The sequence below is a fragment of the Arvicanthis niloticus genome, chromosome 12 (assembly GCF_011762505.2).
Source record: "Arvicanthis niloticus isolate mArvNil1 chromosome 12, mArvNil1.pat.X, whole genome shotgun sequence".
In the NCBI taxonomy this organism is placed as follows: domain Eukaryota; kingdom Metazoa; phylum Chordata; class Mammalia; order Rodentia; family Muridae; genus Arvicanthis; species Arvicanthis niloticus.
This window is the reverse complement of record NC_047669.1, coordinates 75,151,215-75,170,992: the sequence shown is the minus strand read 5'-3', so window position 1 is coordinate 75,170,992 and position 19,778 is coordinate 75,151,215. Positions and strand designations below refer to the sequence as shown.

The window sequence follows — 19,778 nt, the reverse complement described above, 5'->3', positions numbered from 1 at the left end:
GGTGAAACCAGGTGTAGGTGGCCTGAGGTCTAGACCAGTCTTATCCCCCCTGGGTGTCCCCTCATCTGGGCAAACTGCAAAGCCTCACAGTGATTTTGAAGAGGGTGGGCTCCCTTATCCCCTCCACACTGAAAGCCCCCATAAGAGTCTCACACTGGGCTACATGAAGTCAGAGGACTGTGGGTATCCTGTCCTGTACAGCATGGATTCCTACATATAAGCCTGCTGGCAGCTTCACTGCCCCGCCCTCCAGAGCCTAATGCATGTCTAGGGGTCTCTGCAGTGCTCCCTGTGATGGGTCACAATGAAGAACTGTCTTACCTGTCAAAGGAGCGGTTGTGAGATGTCGCACGACTGCCCTGGATTTCTCGTGTCAGGTGCCAGATCACCGAAAACCGAAAAAGAGCTTCCAGCCGTGTTCCCTTGATTAAGAAAGAAATGGAGGAGCCTGGTTTCATCCTGGTTCTGTGGGAGTCACCGTGAGGCTCTGGTTTTTTGTTTGTTCGTTTTGTTTTGTTTTGTTTTTTGGTAAGAGTGGTTGAACCCTTGAATCTGCCCAGCAACTGCTCAGCCCCACCCTCTTTCAACCTTGCTTGCTTGCTTTATTTATAAATAATTCTGACACAAGGTCTCAAAAAGTTGTGCAGGCTGGTCTTGAACCTGGAATCCTCCTGCCCCAGCCTCCCATGAAGGAGTCATATCCTGTCACTGTAGGCTCAGCTTTACGTGTCATTTTAATAATGAGTGCAGGTTCTGGGAGTGCTCACTGCCAAGCCTGGTAGCTAGAGTCCAATCTCAGGAATCTACAAGGGTAGGAGAAAACTGACTCCTCCAAGTTGTCCTTTGTCCTCCACACAGTTGCTGTGACACACACATGTGCGTGCATACACACACACACACATACACACAGATTCATAAATGTAAAAATATGTGAATAACAAAAGCAGTCAGGAGAGCGGCCTTGGGCAGAAGAGGAAGTACCTCCTCTCACTTCCCTTGCTCTCTCTGCACAGCCATGGCTGTTCTGGAGCTTACACAGTTGCTTATGTCTGTTAAGTGTGGGATTAAAGTGTACACAGTTCCCCAGGCTTTAGATGTGTGTTTAGTTAGATGTGTTAAGTTAGTGAAGTATGTGTTTAAGATTTGGCGCCCAGGGCTGGAAACGTGGAGGATGCAGGTTCATTTCTAGAACCTATGTGGTGCTCATGACCATCTGCAACTTCAAGGGGGAACCAGTGCCCTATTCTGGCCTCCATGGGAACACACACACACACACACACACACACACACACTATACATATACCCTTGCATGCATACAAGGAAAACTTACACATAAAATAAAAACAAATCTTTTAAAAAAGGACTTGGCATTAGTCAGTGTCCAGAACCATATCCAAGTGCTGTGGTCCAAAGAAAACACAGAACATGGTTTCTTCATGCTCCCTCAAAATATCAGGCCCATGGGCCGTAAAGAACAAGGACAATGAACTGACAGAAAACCCTCAGGAGGCCAATAACTCTCTACAACTATGACTCTTACAAACAGCTCCAGAGGCTTGCAAGTCCTGACTATCAGGGAATCAGGGCAGAATTCTATGGTGAACCTTAATATGGACACAACTGCACTATGAGGACCCTAAAAGCAATGGCTCTGTAGAGTGAAAAATTATAAAGGCCATCTTATCAAATATGTATAAATTTTTCGCCTTAGACCTTGGGCAGAAAAGCACCTGCCAGCAGGTTTGGGTCCATCTAATTAGTTACAGAGGAGGGGGGAGTTACAGTACAAAGGCCTGTTAAGAACATCCCAGAAACTGACTGGCCAAGGGAAGAACTACACCCTGCCCCATGGTACGGCCTACTAGTGTTCAAAAAAGGTAAAACAACCAATCCTGTGCACCCGCGCGAAAGTTCGATTTTTCCCTATCCCGCCCATATATAAGCGCTATGCCCCTGAGCCACGAGGTCAGTCCCTCTATCCCCTATGTGAGATATGGGGATATGGGCTGGCCCAGAGCTCTGATATAATAAACCACCTCATGTATTTTACAGCAAGACGGTCTCTCGTGTGTCCTTTGGGTGCGTGTTATCCTGAGACTTAAGTGGACCCCTTTTTGGGGAGTCCCGGACCTTTCATCTTGGTTCCCTGACCGGGAAACTTTCGTCCAGGCTTACGCAGCTACCCCAGGACTTCCGAAGACCCCTTGGAGGTGGGTTTAAGTCTGTGTACTGTCTGTGTGTCTGTGTGAGTGAGCTATATTTGGGTGCACCCGCCGCCGCTTCTGTTTTCTATTCTGGTTCCGTTTTTCTGGCAGCTGCCATTGTGTGATCGTGAGATCCAATGAGTGTGCCGCCGATTCTGTTTTCTGGTTTGATTCTAGTGTTTGTCAGCTGCCGTTGTGAGACCGTGAGGTCCAATGGCCTGAAGCTGCAATTATCTGGGAGACGTCCCAGTAGGAAGGAGCTGGAGTGCTCCCTGCACGGGAGATGGTTGTGGATGCCTTTCCCGTTGTGACTCGAGTTTAGCTGGTTGTTTAAGTCTAGACGCGGATGACTATGTTTTAATGTTAATGTCCTTTGTCTATATGTTGTCTATATGTTGTTTTGAGTTTCTTTTAAATGCGATGTGGCAGCCTCTCCCCGCAGCTGCACGCTGGGGAGAAAGAGCCGAGCTTTAAACAATCACCGTGCGCCACGTGGCACCGCATGTGCGGCACGGAGAGACGCCCTCCCCCCGCCGAGAGGACCGGTGGGCTGACAGTAAACGCGGGCAGGGCAGGCTGTGTGAACACGGATAGGCGGGGAAAACAGGCAGGTTGCGCCAGCCCTTCAGGCCGTTCTTCACGTCACGGGTCGCGAGTGATTGTCTGCTAGAGACACTTCCAAGATGGTGTCCAACCTAAAAACTACGTTACCCAGCAGGCCCTGTGGCTTAGGGAACTACAGCCAAGATGGCTGCCGGCCCCTCCCCTGTCGCCGGGGTAAAACTTCTCCATCTGGGGTCGTAACCAAATGTGGTTAAGTGTTATTTGTGCCACCCGTGGCAGGGGTGAGCTATCTGTGTTTTATGTACCACCCGTGAGAGGGGTGAGCTATTTGTGTTTTTTTGTTTTTTATATGTGTGTGTCTTTTCTTGACAAATCATCTGTGTGTTAGCTGTTAATCTACTGTGTTAAACATCTTGAGTTAAAAATAGGTAACATGATTGCCGGCAGAGAGAGAAATGAAGCCGCCGGTACAAGAATACAACTGCAGAAAGGCGGGCAGGTCCTTTAATAAGGGGCAGCTACCTCGGTTCGTGCTTGCGGTTCGTGTTCCTACAACCCGCCTACCGCATGTAGGATATGCTTCAGGTAACAGCACATGGAGGGTGCCCTCACCCAGCCCGCTCACCCAGCCCCCACTTGGCGGGCTACAACTCGTGGTTCCCCAGCACAGCAACAGCGTGCAACAGTTACCTAGTTTGATATTCCTGGCTGTACTGGGTACCTTGAGGTCACTAGTGCAACAAATGGCGGTTTTCCACCTGCCGCCTATGAAGATAGATGAGAACCCAGGTGATAAAAGAAAAAAGAAAAAAACCTGGCAGTGGAGCCAGGACAGCTAGACAAACAGCCGCAGCAAGATTGTTCACCTGAGAGTTAATTATTTTTTTAAAAAAAAAAAAAAAGAGAGACAAACTGGTTAAAACTGCTTACTTAATTTAGTTTAAAACTTACTTGTGAGGCAGTCTTGATTTACACAAGAAAAACTGATTATTCGCCCTGCTCTGTGGCTAGGAGAAGGACACCAGCAGAAAGTAGAAAAAAAAAAGGGGCCAGCAGTTTTTTAGCTTCTGTATATAATAAGGAAGTTGATAATGATTTTTCCCAGTTTTATAAGTAAAGGAGTGCTTTTTTCTAAAATTACAGCTTAAAAGTTATAGGCTGCCCTGAGTCAGAAATATATATATATGAGTCAGGAATATATATATATGAGTCAGGAATATATATATATATATATATATATATATATCCTTCAGTTTTGATAAATTTTTTAGCCATTACTGTTTGAGACAATTTCATTATTTGTATGAGATTTTCATTAAGATTTGGTTCAAAGATGAGAGTTCTGACAAGATAAAATTAAAGAAGTGGTGAAGACTTGTGCTCTTACGTTAGACATAAAAATGTTTACTTTATTGTTCTTGTTGTAATCAGAAATAACTCTTTAAAAGGTTTTTATAGAACTATGACCAAAGTTTCTATTTTGTTAAAAGTTAAATTCAAATAAGTGTCAAATGTAACTCAAATTGCCTTTTAAAAATTGTTAATAACTGTATGAACCTTCAACATCTTAATAATCCTTGCTGTGAAATGCTACAGATAAGATAAAAGCCTTGCTTTCACAAGACCTTTGCAGGTTCTGGTCTTCAGATTGGGGACCCCGTCAATTGATCAGGCCGTGGTCAGCAGCAGGTCAATTTGGAGCAGATTTGACTAAGACCTCCATGTGACAGAAGGTAAGGGACACCCAGAGGCCCACGCCAGATTCCGCTGATAGGTCTTGAGAGAAAAGATTATATGAGACCCCACTAAGTTTGATCAGGACACATGAGGTTAAGCAGAGATCAGATAAGTTACCCACAGCCTTTCTAGACTAGCTCATAGAGACATTCTGTCAGTGTAGACAAGGCTCCAGAGGCTACAGAGACTACAAGATAAGTCATTGAAAGATTTAGGAAGTATACTACATATTAAAATGATTGATGGTAATAACAAGTGAGAGAAGATTTAAAAGAAAGGAATAGAAAAGAGGAATAGAGAAGGTTTAGTGTAAGTCTAGAAGAAAAGAGTAGAGAAAAAGAATAGAGATCAGTTGCTGTGAGTCCAGAGGAATCGAGAGAAATAGAGGAGACTAGAGAGAGGTAAAGAAAGAGAAAGGTGACAGGAAAGAATTTACAGAAAGCAGAAAAAAGAGATTCCAATCAAAGAGAGATAAAACTCTTTGAAAAAGACCAGTGTGCACATTGCAAGTGAAGGAGCCAGCTTCAGGGTCCAAGAGGGCCCTAAAAAATAGAAGCCAGGGCCAGAAAGTCCCAGGCCTCGAAAAACACCCCAAGTGGCGAAGATAACAGCTCTGTGTGAAGACGGCTATTGAGATAGACGGGGCAGCTTGGAGCCACCCAACTTTTGATAGACACAGGGGCTTCCTCCAGGCCAATGGGTCAAAAGGTATTCATGGACTACCCGAAAATGGTGGACTAAGAGATGGGCTGGGTATCCCATTCATTTATGGTCATCCTAGACTGTTCCTACCCTCTGTCGGGTTGAGACTTACTCCCCAGGATTGGGGCCCAGACAGGCTGCAACTAACTGACAAGAACTCACGGGTAGAGGAAAGGCTCCTCCTACTGACTCCAGCTGGGAGCCGAGGTAACGTGCTTTACAGACGGGAGCAGTTTTCTCCATGCTGGTCAGAGACAAGCCAGCGCTACTGTGGTGGACACATGCCATCTGGACTGACTCCCCACCCCTGAGGTCATCGGTGCAGAGAACAACCTTGGAACTTGGGGCTGACAAGAAAGCCAACATCTGCATGGACAACAGGTATGCTTTTGCCACAGTCCATGCCTGCAAGGCTATATGCCAAGAGAGGAAACCCTGATGAAACCGGAAGCTGTAAATATTTGTTGCCCAGGATACCAAAAAGGGAGGAGACTCCAGCCTGAGGCAACAACCGGACAGATCAAGTGGCTTGATACAGGAGCCCTCCCAGGTTTGGGGCCTAAAATAGACAATGGCGCACACAAGAAGGGAGAACTATACTCCCCAGAAAACAAAGGATTTACCAGGCTAAATACACAGATAGACTCTTAAGATATGAATACAACCAAGTAGCCAAGAGACTTAAAGCGTATAAGGGACCTTAGGTTCTGAGCCAGAAAAATAATAAGACTTAGGGTAAATAAGAAATACCTAGGAAAAAACAGCCTAACATAGGGACCTTCTCGAGGTTTCAAGTGTCCTAGATAATTAGATCAGAGAGCAGTTTTAAGGTAAGTCAGGAATTAAAGATCCACTGTTTATATTGTCTCCGAAGCTCAGGACAGGTAGAGAGAATATACAGGACCCTAAAATTAAACTACCCTTGGGAACTGGCGCTGGCTAGAGTGTCCCTTGTTCTTGCTCCATACCCAGAATGCCCATTTTGTGTGAGAAATGATTTTTCAGGCTACTAAAAGACTGTTCCTGGTGCTGTGGACCATCCGACCTCCTTGAAGTTCACCATCACCACCTGTGACTGATGTCAACTGGAGAAGATCCAGATGCCTGAACAACCCCCTACTCTTTGGCTCCAGGTCTTCTGCTATTCTACAAGGCTAAAGAAGCAGCAGGCCTTGACTCCTGAGACCACCCCAGAGGCACAGGGAAAATGCTGCCTTGGAGGGTGGGACTTAGTGTGTGTACACCCAAGGTTAAATGACAGCTTGTGATTACAAGATTGAAGTTGAAATGTGAATCTAGAGTTATATAGATTTGTTCCTTTTGCAATTTCTCTTTATTATATATGTGGTTTTATGTATATGTAGACAGCTATGTGCCACAAAATGTGGAAAAGTCAGAAGACAACTTTGAAAGTGTGCTACAAAGAAAAAGAAATGTTTTGAAACCCCTAGTCAATAGAATAGAGCCCAAGAACCCCTGCTAACAGATACCTAGTGCCTAAAATTGATAAATGGTAGACTTACAGCTCCGGGTTAACACCATGTGTTTCCACTGCTATCTTTGATGAAAACAAAGATTATTGTGTACTTGTCCAGCTAGATCCTGCAGGTACTCTTGAACTGAGTTTGAGATACACCCTAGATGATTCTGCAGACAGCCTATTTTCCTTGACTCTAGCTGTTACATTGTGACTAGGAGTGGCCATAGGTATAGAGACAGGTGTAACTACATTGATACAGACACTTCATTACTTTCATCAGCTGAGGGCTGCCACTGATGTGGATTTGAGAGCCCTAGAACAGTCAGTAACAAAGTTAAGTTGTTACTAGACTTGCTGTTTCTTAAAGGAGAAAGTCTGTGTGCTGCTCTAAGAAAAAATGTTACTATTATGTAGACCATTCAAGAGTGACCAGAGAGTAAATTCAGAAAAAAAGTTAGACCAGAGACAAGATAGAGATGCACAGCAACTTTGATTCAAGAGTTGGTTCAATCCTCCCTTGCTGGACCCCTTGTGATTTTACTTTTGCTCTTAACCATAGGCCCCTACATTTAAAATAGATTAGTAACTTTTGTTAGAGAAAGAATAAATGCTGTTCAACTTTTTGTGTTGCGCCACCAATATAGGACTTTGGGTCAAAAAAAATGATAATTATGATACTGGAGTTTAAATTTTTCTAAAGATCCAGATCGGAAAAAGTGGGGTGAAAATAGACTATTAATAATTGAGTTTTTATGATTAAAAACATAACCAAATCGGAAAAAGTGGGGATGTAGAGTGAAAAATTATAAAGGCCATCTTATCAAATATGTATAAATTTTTCGCCTTAGACCTTGGGCAGAAAAGCACCTGCCAGCAGGTTTGGGTCCATCTAATTAGTTACAGAGGAGGGGGGAGTTACAGTACAAAGGCCTGTTAAGAACATCCCAGAAACTGACTGGCCAAGGGAAGAACTACACCCTGCCCCATGGTACGGCCTACTAGTGTTCAAAAAAGGTAAAACAACCAATCCTGTGCACCCGCGCGAAAGTTCGATTTTTCCCTATCCCGCCCATATATAAGCGCTATGCCCCTGAGCCACGAGGTCAGTCCCTCTATCCCCTATGTGAGATATGGGGATATGGGCTGGCCCAGAGCTCTGATATAATAAACCACCTCATGTATTTTACAGCAAGACGGTCTCTCGTGTGTCCTTTGGGTGCGTGTTATCCTGAGACTTAAGTGGACCCCTTTTTGGGGAGTCCCGGACCTTTCAGCTCCACTCCCAGGAATCTGGCAGCCTGCTTTTGGATCACCTCTGCTCATCTGGACATCTGAGCCCAACAGAGACTTAGCTTGGGTGGGAACAATCTGCCTTGGGCTGGAAAAGTGGGCAAACTCAGCAGCTCGCTGGACATAGCACAGAGGATACAGATGCAAGGCTCACCTTATCGGGGTCCAGAAGGGCGTGGCAGATGATGTCCTCACAGATATTGGCGGTCGGGGCTAGACAGTGCAGGCGGTAGAACAGCTCTACACAGGTGATGTGATGTTCACGGGTCTCCTTGTTCAGCTGGTTCCAGAGCACACGAGCCACCCTCTGCAGGGAAAAGGGAGTGAAGACCACGCAAGCGCAGTAACAGCTGAGCCTTTTCTCTCCTGTGAGCCTGCCTTCTATTCACATTTACTACACGAGACCCATCATCAACACGAGACTGTTACCAGACACAGTTGGACCAAGGAAAAGCCCACCAGGTGTTGCCCAGTCAAGACACCCCAACTGCCCCATAACTTGGGCATAGCATAGTGCTGGGCCCCAACTGTCCCATAGCCTAGGGACTGCATAGTGTTGGACCCTAACTGTCCCATCAGAGCCTGCTTATAGGGTAAAACTACTGCCCTGGCCTGCTGAGAGGTACAAACTGTCAGGAGCTGGGATTTGGAGACAGACCAGACGGTCCCAGGTCCTTCCAACCCTTGGATAGCACTGGACTTGCTCAGCCTGTGCCAGTCAGCAATTCTGGTCTAAGGAAAAGGCCATGGACCTATACACATATTGCCAGGGGGAAATACCTGATAGAAGTCTGTTTTCTCAGCAATGACTTTCAGTATCCCAGGAGCAATGGGAGGGACTGTCACCATCTGTAACTTGCCAAAAAACGGGTTGTTCCCAGAGGTTTTGTAGCGCTTCATCTTGTCTTCGATGACAAGAGCAAGGGACTGGGAGTGGTTTATCACCTCCAGCAGGGTAGCGATGGCTGTGTTCTGGAGGAAGCAGTCACTCACACAGCAGCAGATTGTCATGAGGGATTTCAGCCACGGTAGAAAACTGCAATCGCTGGCTCCTAAAAGGATGCCAGCCAGAGAAGAGAGGTGAGTAAGTGAGCATGGCTCCCCACTCGGCTGCCACGGAACCACAGAACCCACAGAACCCACAGAACCCCAGAACCCACTCTGGGCAGTGACCTGAGGCATCTGAACAGCACTGTGCTCATCTGGAGCTGAACTATAGGGAGACTGACTTGACAAGGTCTTCCTGGATACAGTCACCTTAGGACAAGCCTCAGAGTGGACCTCTGCTATGCTTTGGAGCTTGCTGTCCCCAATGGCTGGTGTTTGGAACACCTCATCCCCAGCTGTTGGCGCTGCTCTGGAAAGCTCTGAAGCCTGGATGCTGAGGCAGGTCAGTAATGTGGCCTGCTAAGGCTTGAGGCTGCCTCTAGTGTCTCTCTTCCTGATCTGCTACCTCTGTCCCATCGCAGGAGGCAGAGCTTCCCAGCTGCTGTCTCTTGCGTGTTACCAGAGACAATCTCCGAAACCCTCAGCTAAAATACAGCTTCTTCCCTTAGGTTGCTTCTGTTGGATAATTTGTCACAGTAACAAAGAAGTAATGCATCTCTAGCTCACTGTGCCTGGGTCCTCCTTGAGGGAGGAGTCTATGTGCAAAGACTGGTGTGTGGTCCAAGGAAGAACTGCGCCCAGGCTCAGACAGATCGAATGTGTCTCTGGGGACATCTTGCTCTGGGGCTTCTGGTTCTGAACTGAGACAGTGTGCTTCTGTTGTTTAAGGCGCTCAGCTTTGATGGCAGTCATGGCAGACAAATAGCTATGGCTCTAACAATACAGGGTACCTCCCATGAGTCAGGCTCCGGGTGGACCAGGCAGGTTTACAGGCTCACCCTCCATCTCTCATCCCTTAGGCTCCTCTGCTCTAGAGGAACCATGCCGATGGCAGTAACCACAGTAATGTGGTTGTTTCTCTAGACGCTTGCCTTCCCTGCCCTACTGACCCCCCAGTGATGGCCAGCCTGCAAAGACACTTATGGATCATTTGACACACGGACTCACTGGTCACATCTAGCAGTGGCCAACTGCAGACTAAAACCAGAAGTTTTCGCAGCCACTTGGTGGTGGCACCTGCCTTTATCCCAGCGCTAGGGAGGAAGAGGTAGGCAGATCTCTGTGAGCTTGAGGCCAACCTGGTCTTCACAGAAACTAGTTGCCAAGTCAGATACAGTTGACACAGGAGTCAGAAGCAGACACAAAGCCAGCAAGCTAACAAGTCACTGATGCAGCTGGCTACAGAACAAAAAGGAAATGGGCTGGCTGGCACAAAGCCCCTAACCAAAGGCTTGGCATCCAACATGCTTCTGATTCCAGGGTTTTCAGATTTGGGGGTGTTTGTGGAGTTACTGGGTAATCTTCCCTAATCTAAAATGACCCAAAAGCATGCACCAGTGTCAAAAGGTTTAGATTTCTGATCGTTTGCACTGGGAAGGTTTTCCTGTCCCCCTTCTGGGTAGACATGACTGTAGTTGAACATCAAGCCTGTCACAGAATTCTCAACAGACTGACCACGCACTGGGGGGACCACCCTCTCACCTGGAGTCTGGAAGAGCATCTCACATAGCTGCTCAGTCTCCTCCTCAGACAGATACACAGGGAAGGTGGCACAGTCCAGCAGCAGGTGGCAGGCAGCAGCCAAGGCCTCCCTGCAGTCCTCCTTGGAGCCCACCAACTCAATGACCACCTGGTCAACGTCCCATTCTGTTGCTGCCTTCCTATGTGGGCTGCTGGGCATAGATGACAGTGACTCTGAGCTTCTTGTCTTAAAGTGAGACCCTCTGACTGTGAACAGATCCGAAAGCATCTGTTTAAGCTGGGGCACGGTGATGGGCTTGGGGTCCCATGAGCTCTTCCTGGCAGAGTGCTCTGCGCTCTGTGTCTGGCCCTTGTTGTTCTTCCCTGGGGACTCTTCAGGCTTGTCCTCCTCCCCAGACACAGTCAGTGACGCTGCAAAGATGTGCTTGCTGGCAAAGTTCGCAATGAGCTCCTGGATGCAAAGGAATGTCGCCTGCATGCTCCCGTCTTTCTTCCAGATATCGTCTCTGTCCGCAGACACCCGAGGCACCCTGAGGTGCTCAGAGAGCTCTGGAGACGAGGCGCTGAGCCCAATCCCACTGTCCTCAGATTTCAGTGGGGGAAAGGGAGGCTCCTCATCACCTGCCACCACAGCCTCCGTCGCCAAACTGATGCCACTGTTTCCTCCTTTTACTGGACTCTGTGGAAGACAAAAAAAACCCCATCTCTCATCCCATAGGCTCCTCTGCTCTGAAGGAACCATGCCGATGGCAGTAACCACAGTAATGTGGTTGTTTCTCTAGACGCTTGCCTTCCCTGCCCTACTGACCCCCCAGTGATGGCCAGCCTGCAAAGACACTTATGGATCATTTGACACACGGACTCACTGGTCACATCTAGCAGTGGCCAACTGCAGACTAAAACCAGAAGTTTTCGCAGCCACTTGGTGGTGGCACCTGCCTTTATCCCAGCGCTAGGGAGGAAGAGGTAGGCAGATCTCTGGGAGTTTGAGGCCAGCCTGGTCTACAGAGTGAGTTCCAGGGCAGCCAGAGCTACACAGAGAAAGCATGTCTTGAAACAATCAACCAAACAACCAATAAACCCAGGTGCTTTCTCATCTCCTTCCCACCCACTCTCCAGCAAGAACTAGGAGAAGACGCCACTGCGCATGTGGTCTGATCTCCCCTCAGACTGGCCACATGGTGCTGGCCACCTGTCTGCTACACACTAACAACTACTCTCAGAACTTTCACCCCTAAGGAGCAGTCTGCCTCAATGCTCCCCTTGAGCCTCAGAGACTAAGTGTTCATCTGGTGTGGCTGCACCTCTCACGATTTCAAGGAAGCAATCATGGCCCTTCAGTTGCAGCCTGTGAATCAAACTGTATCCTTCAGAGACAACGGCATCCTCACTGCAACCTTCTCAACCTTGCTCATAGGAATGGTTACCGTGTAAGTCCACACACACAGGGAGGTATGCAGAAATTACAAGGTAGATACTGCTACAACAGACATGCAAGGGTGCTCCATGGTACAGGCAGAGCAAAACAGACAGAGTGGCCACACAGCGCAGGTTATAATGAACATGCTGCCCAGATAGGCAGTCAAGCCCTACCCTATGCAGCCTGCAGTGGGGCCCAGCCCTACCCTCCGCAGCCTGTAATGGGGCCTTGCCCTACCCTCCGCAGCCTGTAGTGGGGTCCAGCCCTACCCTCCGCAGCCTGTAGTGGGGTCCAGCCCTACCCTCCGCAGCCTGTAGTGGGGTCCTGCCCTACCCTATGCAGCCTGCAGTGGGGCCCAGCCCTACCCTCCGAAGCCTGTAGTGGAGTCCTGCCCTACCCTCTGCAGCCTGTAGTGGGGTCCAGCCCTACCCTCCGCAGCCTGTAGTGGGGTCTAGCCCTATCCTCCGCAGCCTGTAGTGGGGTCCTGCCCTACCCTCCGCAGCCTGTAGTGGGGTCCAGCCCTACCCTCTGCAGCCTGCAGTGGGGCCCAGCCCTACCCTCCGCAGCCTGTAATGGGGCCTTGCCCTAACCCCCACAGCCTGTAGTGGGGCCTTGCCCTAACCCCCACAGCCTGTAGTGGGGCCTAATTTGAGGAGAGGTTCTTAGCAGCTGGTAAGTGGGGGGCATCTGGGTGGCCTAAATCCAAACAGGCTGTGTCTTCAACTTAGGCACAGTCTGCACACACAGAACATTATGTCCATGTAAATGCAGAGATGTGCTGGAGGCCATAAAATTCTAACAAGCCTGAAGTACTACAGATGGCCAACAAACCCAGGAGAAGCTTGTGAAGGGTCGGGAAGTTTCCAGTCACACAGCACTGAGAGAAAGGAGCTCTGAGCTTCAAATTGAGAAGCCTGATTTCTGTTGCTGAAGCCACCCTGCCAATTGAGGGCATTCTCTGATTTGCACTTTAAGTGAGTCAAGCCCCATGCATACAAACTCACAATGGAAGGGCTGCTGTAGGTATCAGCAGGTATAGCCACCTGTGGAGGCTGTGCTACCCGGGAGAGGATGAAATGAAGATCATCTGCACTAACCCTTCAACATCCTGAACTCAGGGGCTACACATCTTGTCCACAGTGCTCTCGTGCTAATTACCTCCCACTCCTCGGAGGCACCGCCAGTGCCTGCGTCCTGGAGCACATACCGAGTTCCCGCTGGTGGGCTCCATATCTAGGTAGGAGGGCGGCATCTGGACTTTGCTAAGCACCTTGAAACATGTCTTCAAGGCGTGTGTGAGCTCAGGTAAGCTCAGGGCCTCCACTTCCTCAGCAAGAGGCTGCAGCAGGCAGCGAAGCACTTGTGGGAGGTACTGAGTCTGCACCTCTGAGTAGAGTTCCTAGAACACAGAAGTAGCAGTTACTCACCTTGGCCGGCCACACAGGAAAAGTAAGCACCTCAGCCTGTCTGGATCTCAGAGTCTCAGTTTCAGATTAGTCCCAAGCCAAGCTTTCAGCTGCATTTACCTCCTGGATAAGATACTAAAGCTGCCACATGCAGTCTACATTAACTAGCAAGCGTGTCCATGTCACCTCTAAGACTGGAGCCCCAGTCCACCAACTGCTTCCATACTTAGCCAGGCCCAGAAATCAATTCCTTTAATTAAAACAGCTGTAGGGGCACACACCTTTAATCCCAGCAATTCGGAATTAAAGAAACTTTGTCTTGAAAAACCAAACTAAACCAAAACAGAACATAAAAACAACCCAGCAAGAATGCAATAAGCCTGGGAGAATAGCTCAGTGGTGAACAGGAGCTCAGGAGGCAGGAGACCACCATGAAAAAGAACTGTGAGACCCCATCCACACTACACACAAGCCCCACCTACACAGTCCTGTGTGTGGAGCCACTTGCATAAACGCAGGGTTAACAGACAGACTGGAAGACTGAGGAGAGCTGGGACAGAAACCAAGATCAGGCGTCTAGCGCACCTACCAAGGGAATCACATCCAGGAGGAACACGAGGAGGGTGCAGAGCTCCGAGACGGTGGGGGGAGGGCTGATGGCTTCTCCAATAGCTGTGGTCTGCGACACTGGTCTATGTTAACCACAGGAGAGAGAGTTAATCCCTCCACAGTCACTGCAAATTTTGTCCTCCCTCCTCCTTTTTCTTTTTAGGCTTTTCAAGACAGGTTTTCTTTGTGTGGCCCTGCTGTCCTGTAACTCACTCTGTAGACCAGGCTGTCCTGGAACTCAGAGATCTGCCTGTCCCTGCCTCCCTGTGCTGGGATTAAAGGATGGTTTTGTTTTGAGTCAGGACAGCCCTGATCGCCTCACAGGTGTTGAAATTGCAGGCAGAAGCAAACATGACTGGCTCGATTTCAAACACCTTATGATTTCCATCAATTATTCTGTTTTAAATGCAGTTGGGTCTGACACATCAGTGTTGGTGACAGACTGACTAGTGTGGAAAGGTATTAGTGAGTGTCCTATTGAATACGTCTCGAAACTGTTTGACTTGAATTTTGTCTGTTCAGGTGTGAACTCATCACCTAGCAGACATACAGTGATGTCACTCTGTGCGGCTCAAGTTCCCAGTACCAAACCAAAGACCCATCCAAGGGAACAGGGACCAGCGTATGTCATACATATGAGCCAGAGGCTGCTTTTTGTTTGTTTTTGAAAAAAGGTCTCACTACATAGGCCTGGCTGACATTGGAACTTGGTATACAGACCAGGCTGGCCTTGAACCCACAGAGATCTGTCTGCTTCTACCTCTGGAGCTAAAAGTGTGTATCACCATACCCTGGCTACTCTTTACATTTTGGGACTCCTCCCTGAGACACATGAGGTCACAGGCTCTGAGCTGTATGACCCCTGGAGAAGCACGGCTTGCTTCACTGACTGACCTACTTCTGGGTAGGAGCAGGAGTCTCTGGAGTCCAGAGTTGTTTCTAAATGTGCAGGAATAGACAGTGGTGGTCTGAATGAAACACATCTCCCTTAGTCTTGGACATGCGGTGGCACTGTCTGCGCAAGTTTATGTCTGGGCAGACAGTGCCACACAGCTCAGCTGGGGGACGAACATCACTGAGGCTGATGCCTTGAGAGCTGAAGTCCTTGTTCTACCTGCAGTTCACTCTCTGCTTCATGCTCTCAGCTTCCTGTCCTGCTAACATGGCTGCGTGTGCCATGCCTCCCGGCCGGCCATAATAATCTCTCACCCTCTGGAACCACAAGCCAAACTCTCCCATAACTTGCTTCTGGCCACAGCATTTTATCACAATGGGAGGTGGAGGCAGGAGGATCTCCAGAAGCTCACGGGCCAGGAGCCTGGAATAAGCAGCAGCATCAACACAGACTAGACCAGCTGCAGAAGTGGATGGGAGGACTGCACCAAGGGTCCTCTGACACCCACAGAGCACTGCAGCACACGGACACAGGCATGCATGCACACACACACGCACACACAAGCACAAACACACACACACAAACACACACGTGTACATGCGTGCAAAACCGCACGCACATGCGCATACACGTACGTAAACACACAACATGAATAAAATAACTACACCACACCAGTGGTACAGTCTGTAATCCCAAATATTTAAGAGGCTGAAGCAGCAGAGTGGCCAGTCCCAGGCCAGGCTGGGCAGCTCAGTGAGGCTCTGTCCAAAAAGTCAAACAAGCAGCAGGGCAAGGGCGGTATCAACCTTTAACCCCAGCACTGAGGAAGCAGAGGCAGGTGGACCTCTGTGAGTTCAAGGCCAGTGTGAGAGCTGTTTCAAAAGGGACAAACAAGGGCAGGGTGTGGCTTAGAGGCCAAGCACAAATCTTGAGTCTGATCCTAACAAAAGAAAGAAAGAGCAGTGGAGGCGAGCAAGGGAGTGCGCGCCGCACCCTCTCCTCTTCTGCCGCCCCGCTGCTGGCTCTGGGTGCAGTGCAATCCACTCAGAATGGGGTAGGCCGCCTGTGCCATGTTTCAGGGGGCAGAGAGGCGCTAAGGGGCAGCTGAGAAGTCAGACGCCCATAGTGGGCGTGACTGGGTTCTAAGTTTCGCTGTTACCAATTGCAGTGCTGGGCAAGAGCCTCTCTGCATGTCTCTGGGCTCTAGCTACCTCTCAGACTCACAGCAAGGAAACAAAATGCCACTTCTCAAGAGGCTGCCCAGGAGTTCATGGCATGCTATGTAGCCACAGGACACACATGGCCCAAGTTTACATGGGTAGGAGTCAGGGGCCCATGCTGGACTCACACAGGATTAACAGTGGTACAAAGGCCATCACAGCAGCCTAAAACATGAGCACTCTGGCCCATCACTCACTAACTTCAGGAAGGATCTAAGAATGAAGAGTCTGAGCTCAGCAGTGGAGACTGCCTAAGCTGAGCGAGGCACCGGCTTGCAGAAGCTGCACTGATCAATGCTAGAGAACAGGCAGAGGGCTTTCTAAAGTTAGACCTTAGTGAATAATAAAGTGGCCCAGGATCCTGTGACACAGACAGTCTCTGTCCTATTATTAGAGTCCTACATGACTTCCTTCCAGCCCTGTGTCCACTGGACTCTGGAGGTCAGGAGAGACCACTGAGATTCGCTTGGGCTGAGACTCCGGCCTCCATGCAGCCATGGAACCACCCACCTGCTCCCTGTTCACACACCATCACTCACCTGAAGCACTCCTCGAAACGCCGAGCCATGTAATCCCACAGGAAGTCTGTGCTGAGCGCGGAGACCAGCAGGTTGACCGTCTTCACAATCTCGGAGGCATGCCTGTTTTCTTTGATCGTGCTGCCAGAAGAAGAGGGAAATCAACTGAACACACCAGCGGGAGATCTCTGCTACGGTGTCCGAGGGAGCCCCCACCAGAGGGTCCCCGCTACACAGCATGGCGACTTAAGAAGCCTCTACCGGCTCTGCTCTCGCCTCTGACAGACTTAGAAAGCATTTCCACATTGCTCTCACTCCTAAATAACAGCTTTTAGAACCTTTCTATGTATTCTTTGACAATTTTATGCATATATGAAACGTAGTGCGACCAAACCTACGCTGCTGCCCACTCCTGCCCCTAACTCGTCCCCTCCCATATTCGTATACAATTTTCTATTTTTTCTTTCCATAAATAACCCACTGAATCCAATTATCGCTGCCTGCATGAGTGTGGGCAATCTGCTGGCCGCTATGAAGAAACCCACTCCCTGCTACACAGAGTCCTTACTCATGGGTCCCCTTAGAAACAGAAAGAGTCAGGAAAACACTCTAACAGTCAGCAGGATGCACCAGCTCCCCAGCCCAACTGCAGGTGCAGCAGGGAGAGCTGGCTACTGTTTTATACCCTCACTTCCTAGGATGCTGGACGGCAGCCTCAGGGCCTGGGACGGTGCTCGTCAAGTGTCCCACCGTGACTAAGCTACATCTCCAGCACATTGCTGACGTTCTAAGTGTGTCTCTGTGGCTCAGTGAAGCACTCTAGAGAATGCTACGGAAACCCTCACGTGGACACAGATACACGACTATTTAAAATCAGGAAAAGGTGGAAACCAGGTGAAAGGTGGTGTCAATCAGTAAAGGACTGTTCTTCCCCGCCCCCCCACCCTCCTTATTTAATGACAGGTCCCTGGTGAGGGCGTTCTGGTCAGCACATTCCACAGCAAGCAGTGGAGAGCCAGTCACTGCTGTACTTAAAGAGACCATGCAACCCTGTCTTTGGGCTGGCAGGTGGGGCTGACATGTTTAAACGTGTAGGAGGGGTCTAGAAATAAGTAAGAACCTTTTATTTTTCCTTGAAAGATGGAAGGATTATGGAAGACCATGTCTTTGTTGTTTTTTGATAGCTTCAAATATCAGGCTATTCTACATAAACATCTATTGCTTTTATGTTTAAGAAAAAGAAAGAAAAGAAAACCCTCTTATTTTTTGAGAGAAGAAAAAAGAAGCATAACACACTGCTCGGGACATTTACCATGAAGAAACAAGAAAACAGGAGAATTAAATTTTTGTACATACATTACCACTCCAGGCAGAAAGCAAATTTAACAGTGAAGTGTAAGAGGTAGCTTGCTCCATCTGTCTGTCTGTCATCTATCTATCTATCTATCTATCTATCTATCTATCTATAAGGTTTCAAGGCCCCAGGCTGGCTTCAAACTTACTATGTAGCCAAGGAATACCTTGAGCTAATGGCTCAATCTGCCTAATGGCTCCCAAAGAAACCCCTTCTAGCATCTTGACCATCCTTCGGTGTCTTGGTCTCTTCTCCCTCATTTCTGAGCTCCCTCCCTCCCATCTCCCTCCACCCAGTTTCCCTTCTCCCTGGGCCTCACCACTTGTGTACAATAGATCAAGTGGCCTTTGCCGGATGACGTTCATGGTTCTCACGATTAGAAGGAAGGAGCTGCCATGGTGCTCTGACCTGTGGCTTGTCCACCCTCTCACCCTGCATGACTCATACTGAAGAGCAGAGAAGGACCATGGAGGTGGGGGGGAGGGCTGAGGGATGTGGAGGCTGAGCTCATACCTGACGAGCGGATTCCCACTCTGAGTGTAGCTGAGCTTCAGGTCAGAGCCAAGGACATCATGGCAGTAAGAATAAAAGGCTCTGATGACTTCCAGAAATAAATTCTCAACCACCTGAGGTCCTGAAATCAACAGCGACAGTTAGAGAATCAACAACACACTTAATTGTTGTTTGTTTTCAGCTGTGGTCTGCAATCCAGGCTGGCCTCAAACTCTCTACACAGTCAAGGATTACTGTGAACTTCTCATCTTCCTGTCTCTATCTCCTGGGTGCTGCAAAAAGCAGGCTTTTGCCACCATGCCCAATTTGTGCAGTAAGAGGCTGGGTGGACCTAAGGTTTCCTGCATGCTAGGCAGGCACTCTTCCAGGTGAGCTAGGTCTCCAACCCTTACCAGCAAATTTAAACCAACTGAGCCTCACAAAGCACAGGGAGCAGCACCTCCAGACACACAGGCTTCTCTCTCTCACACGCACACGCGCGCACACACACGCACACGCACACACACACGTGACCAAGGGCAAGGGCAACAGCAGCAGAATGATGCCGAGGCAAACAGCCAGCGCCACTGTGTGAGAGACGCTGTCACATCTGGGCATACTGAGCTGTGCTGCTCTCCTGACTACACAAGGTGACAGGTCACGGGTGTGTGTGTGTGTGTGTGTGAGTGGGTGGCTCAAGCTAACTTCCACTGGGTGAAGGCCATTGAAGGCAACATGTTCCAAACCTGTGAGCTGCTTGGCCAACATCACTGGGGAGAGACATCCACAGAGAAGAAACAACTTCTCTGCTCTCAGCTCTTTCAAGCCAGAGCAAGAACACAAAACAACGTCAACACTGCAACTCCCACAAGGAGCCACATAACTGCACCAGCTGTGCATCAGAGCAGTGTCTTAGCCCACTGGGCAGAGTGCAGGGTGGGAGTTTTCAAAGCTGACTTCTCACGAGCATACCCAGAGGGATGAGAGCCTGCCCACTCTCAGCAAAGGAAAACTCTGCGTTTTAGCTGTGCAAATGGCAACAGTACATGCATCTTTCATGGGTTTGTTTTTCCATGTTGTGACCAAACCTGTGGCCTCACTAAGCAACTGTTCTACACTGGCCTGCACTCTGAGCCCTATATCAACTTAATCTTTGACGATTTTTACAGAATCACAGTGTGCCTCTGAGAGGACTGTTTCATAAGCTCGGTATGTTCTCCTGAGGGCCAAGTGCTTCCTGCTACAGGCAGCTCTGCAGCCTCCTCCTCGGAGGAGACAAGACAGGCTAAAGCCTGCCT

General features: G+C 48.9%; 1 protein-coding gene across 4 annotated transcripts in view; it reads right to left on the bottom strand.

Moving 5' to 3' along the window:
* Positions 1–19,778, bottom strand: part of Dop1b (DOP1 leucine zipper like protein B) — a 107,994-nt gene that overhangs the window by 47,412 nt on the left and 40,804 nt on the right. For all 4 annotated transcript variants that reach the window (XR_004607983.2, XM_034515384.2, XM_034515385.2 and 1 more), the window contains 8 exons: positions 18,502–18,622; positions 16,656–16,775; positions 13,982–14,084; positions 13,194–13,385; positions 10,567–11,245; positions 8,758–9,029; positions 8,132–8,284; positions 322–422 (listed from right to left, as the gene is read on the bottom strand). Coding sequence is in view for 3 of the 4 variants with exons in the window: in XM_034515384.2 (XP_034371275.1) it covers positions 322–422; positions 8,132–8,284; positions 8,758–9,029; positions 10,567–11,245; positions 13,194–13,385; positions 13,982–14,084; positions 16,656–16,775; positions 18,502–18,622 (1,741 nt within the window). In the remaining variant the exon portion in view is untranslated. The remainder of the gene's footprint in view (positions 1–321; positions 423–8,131; positions 8,285–8,757; positions 9,030–10,566; positions 11,246–13,193; positions 13,386–13,981; positions 14,085–16,655; positions 16,776–18,501; positions 18,623–19,778) is intronic.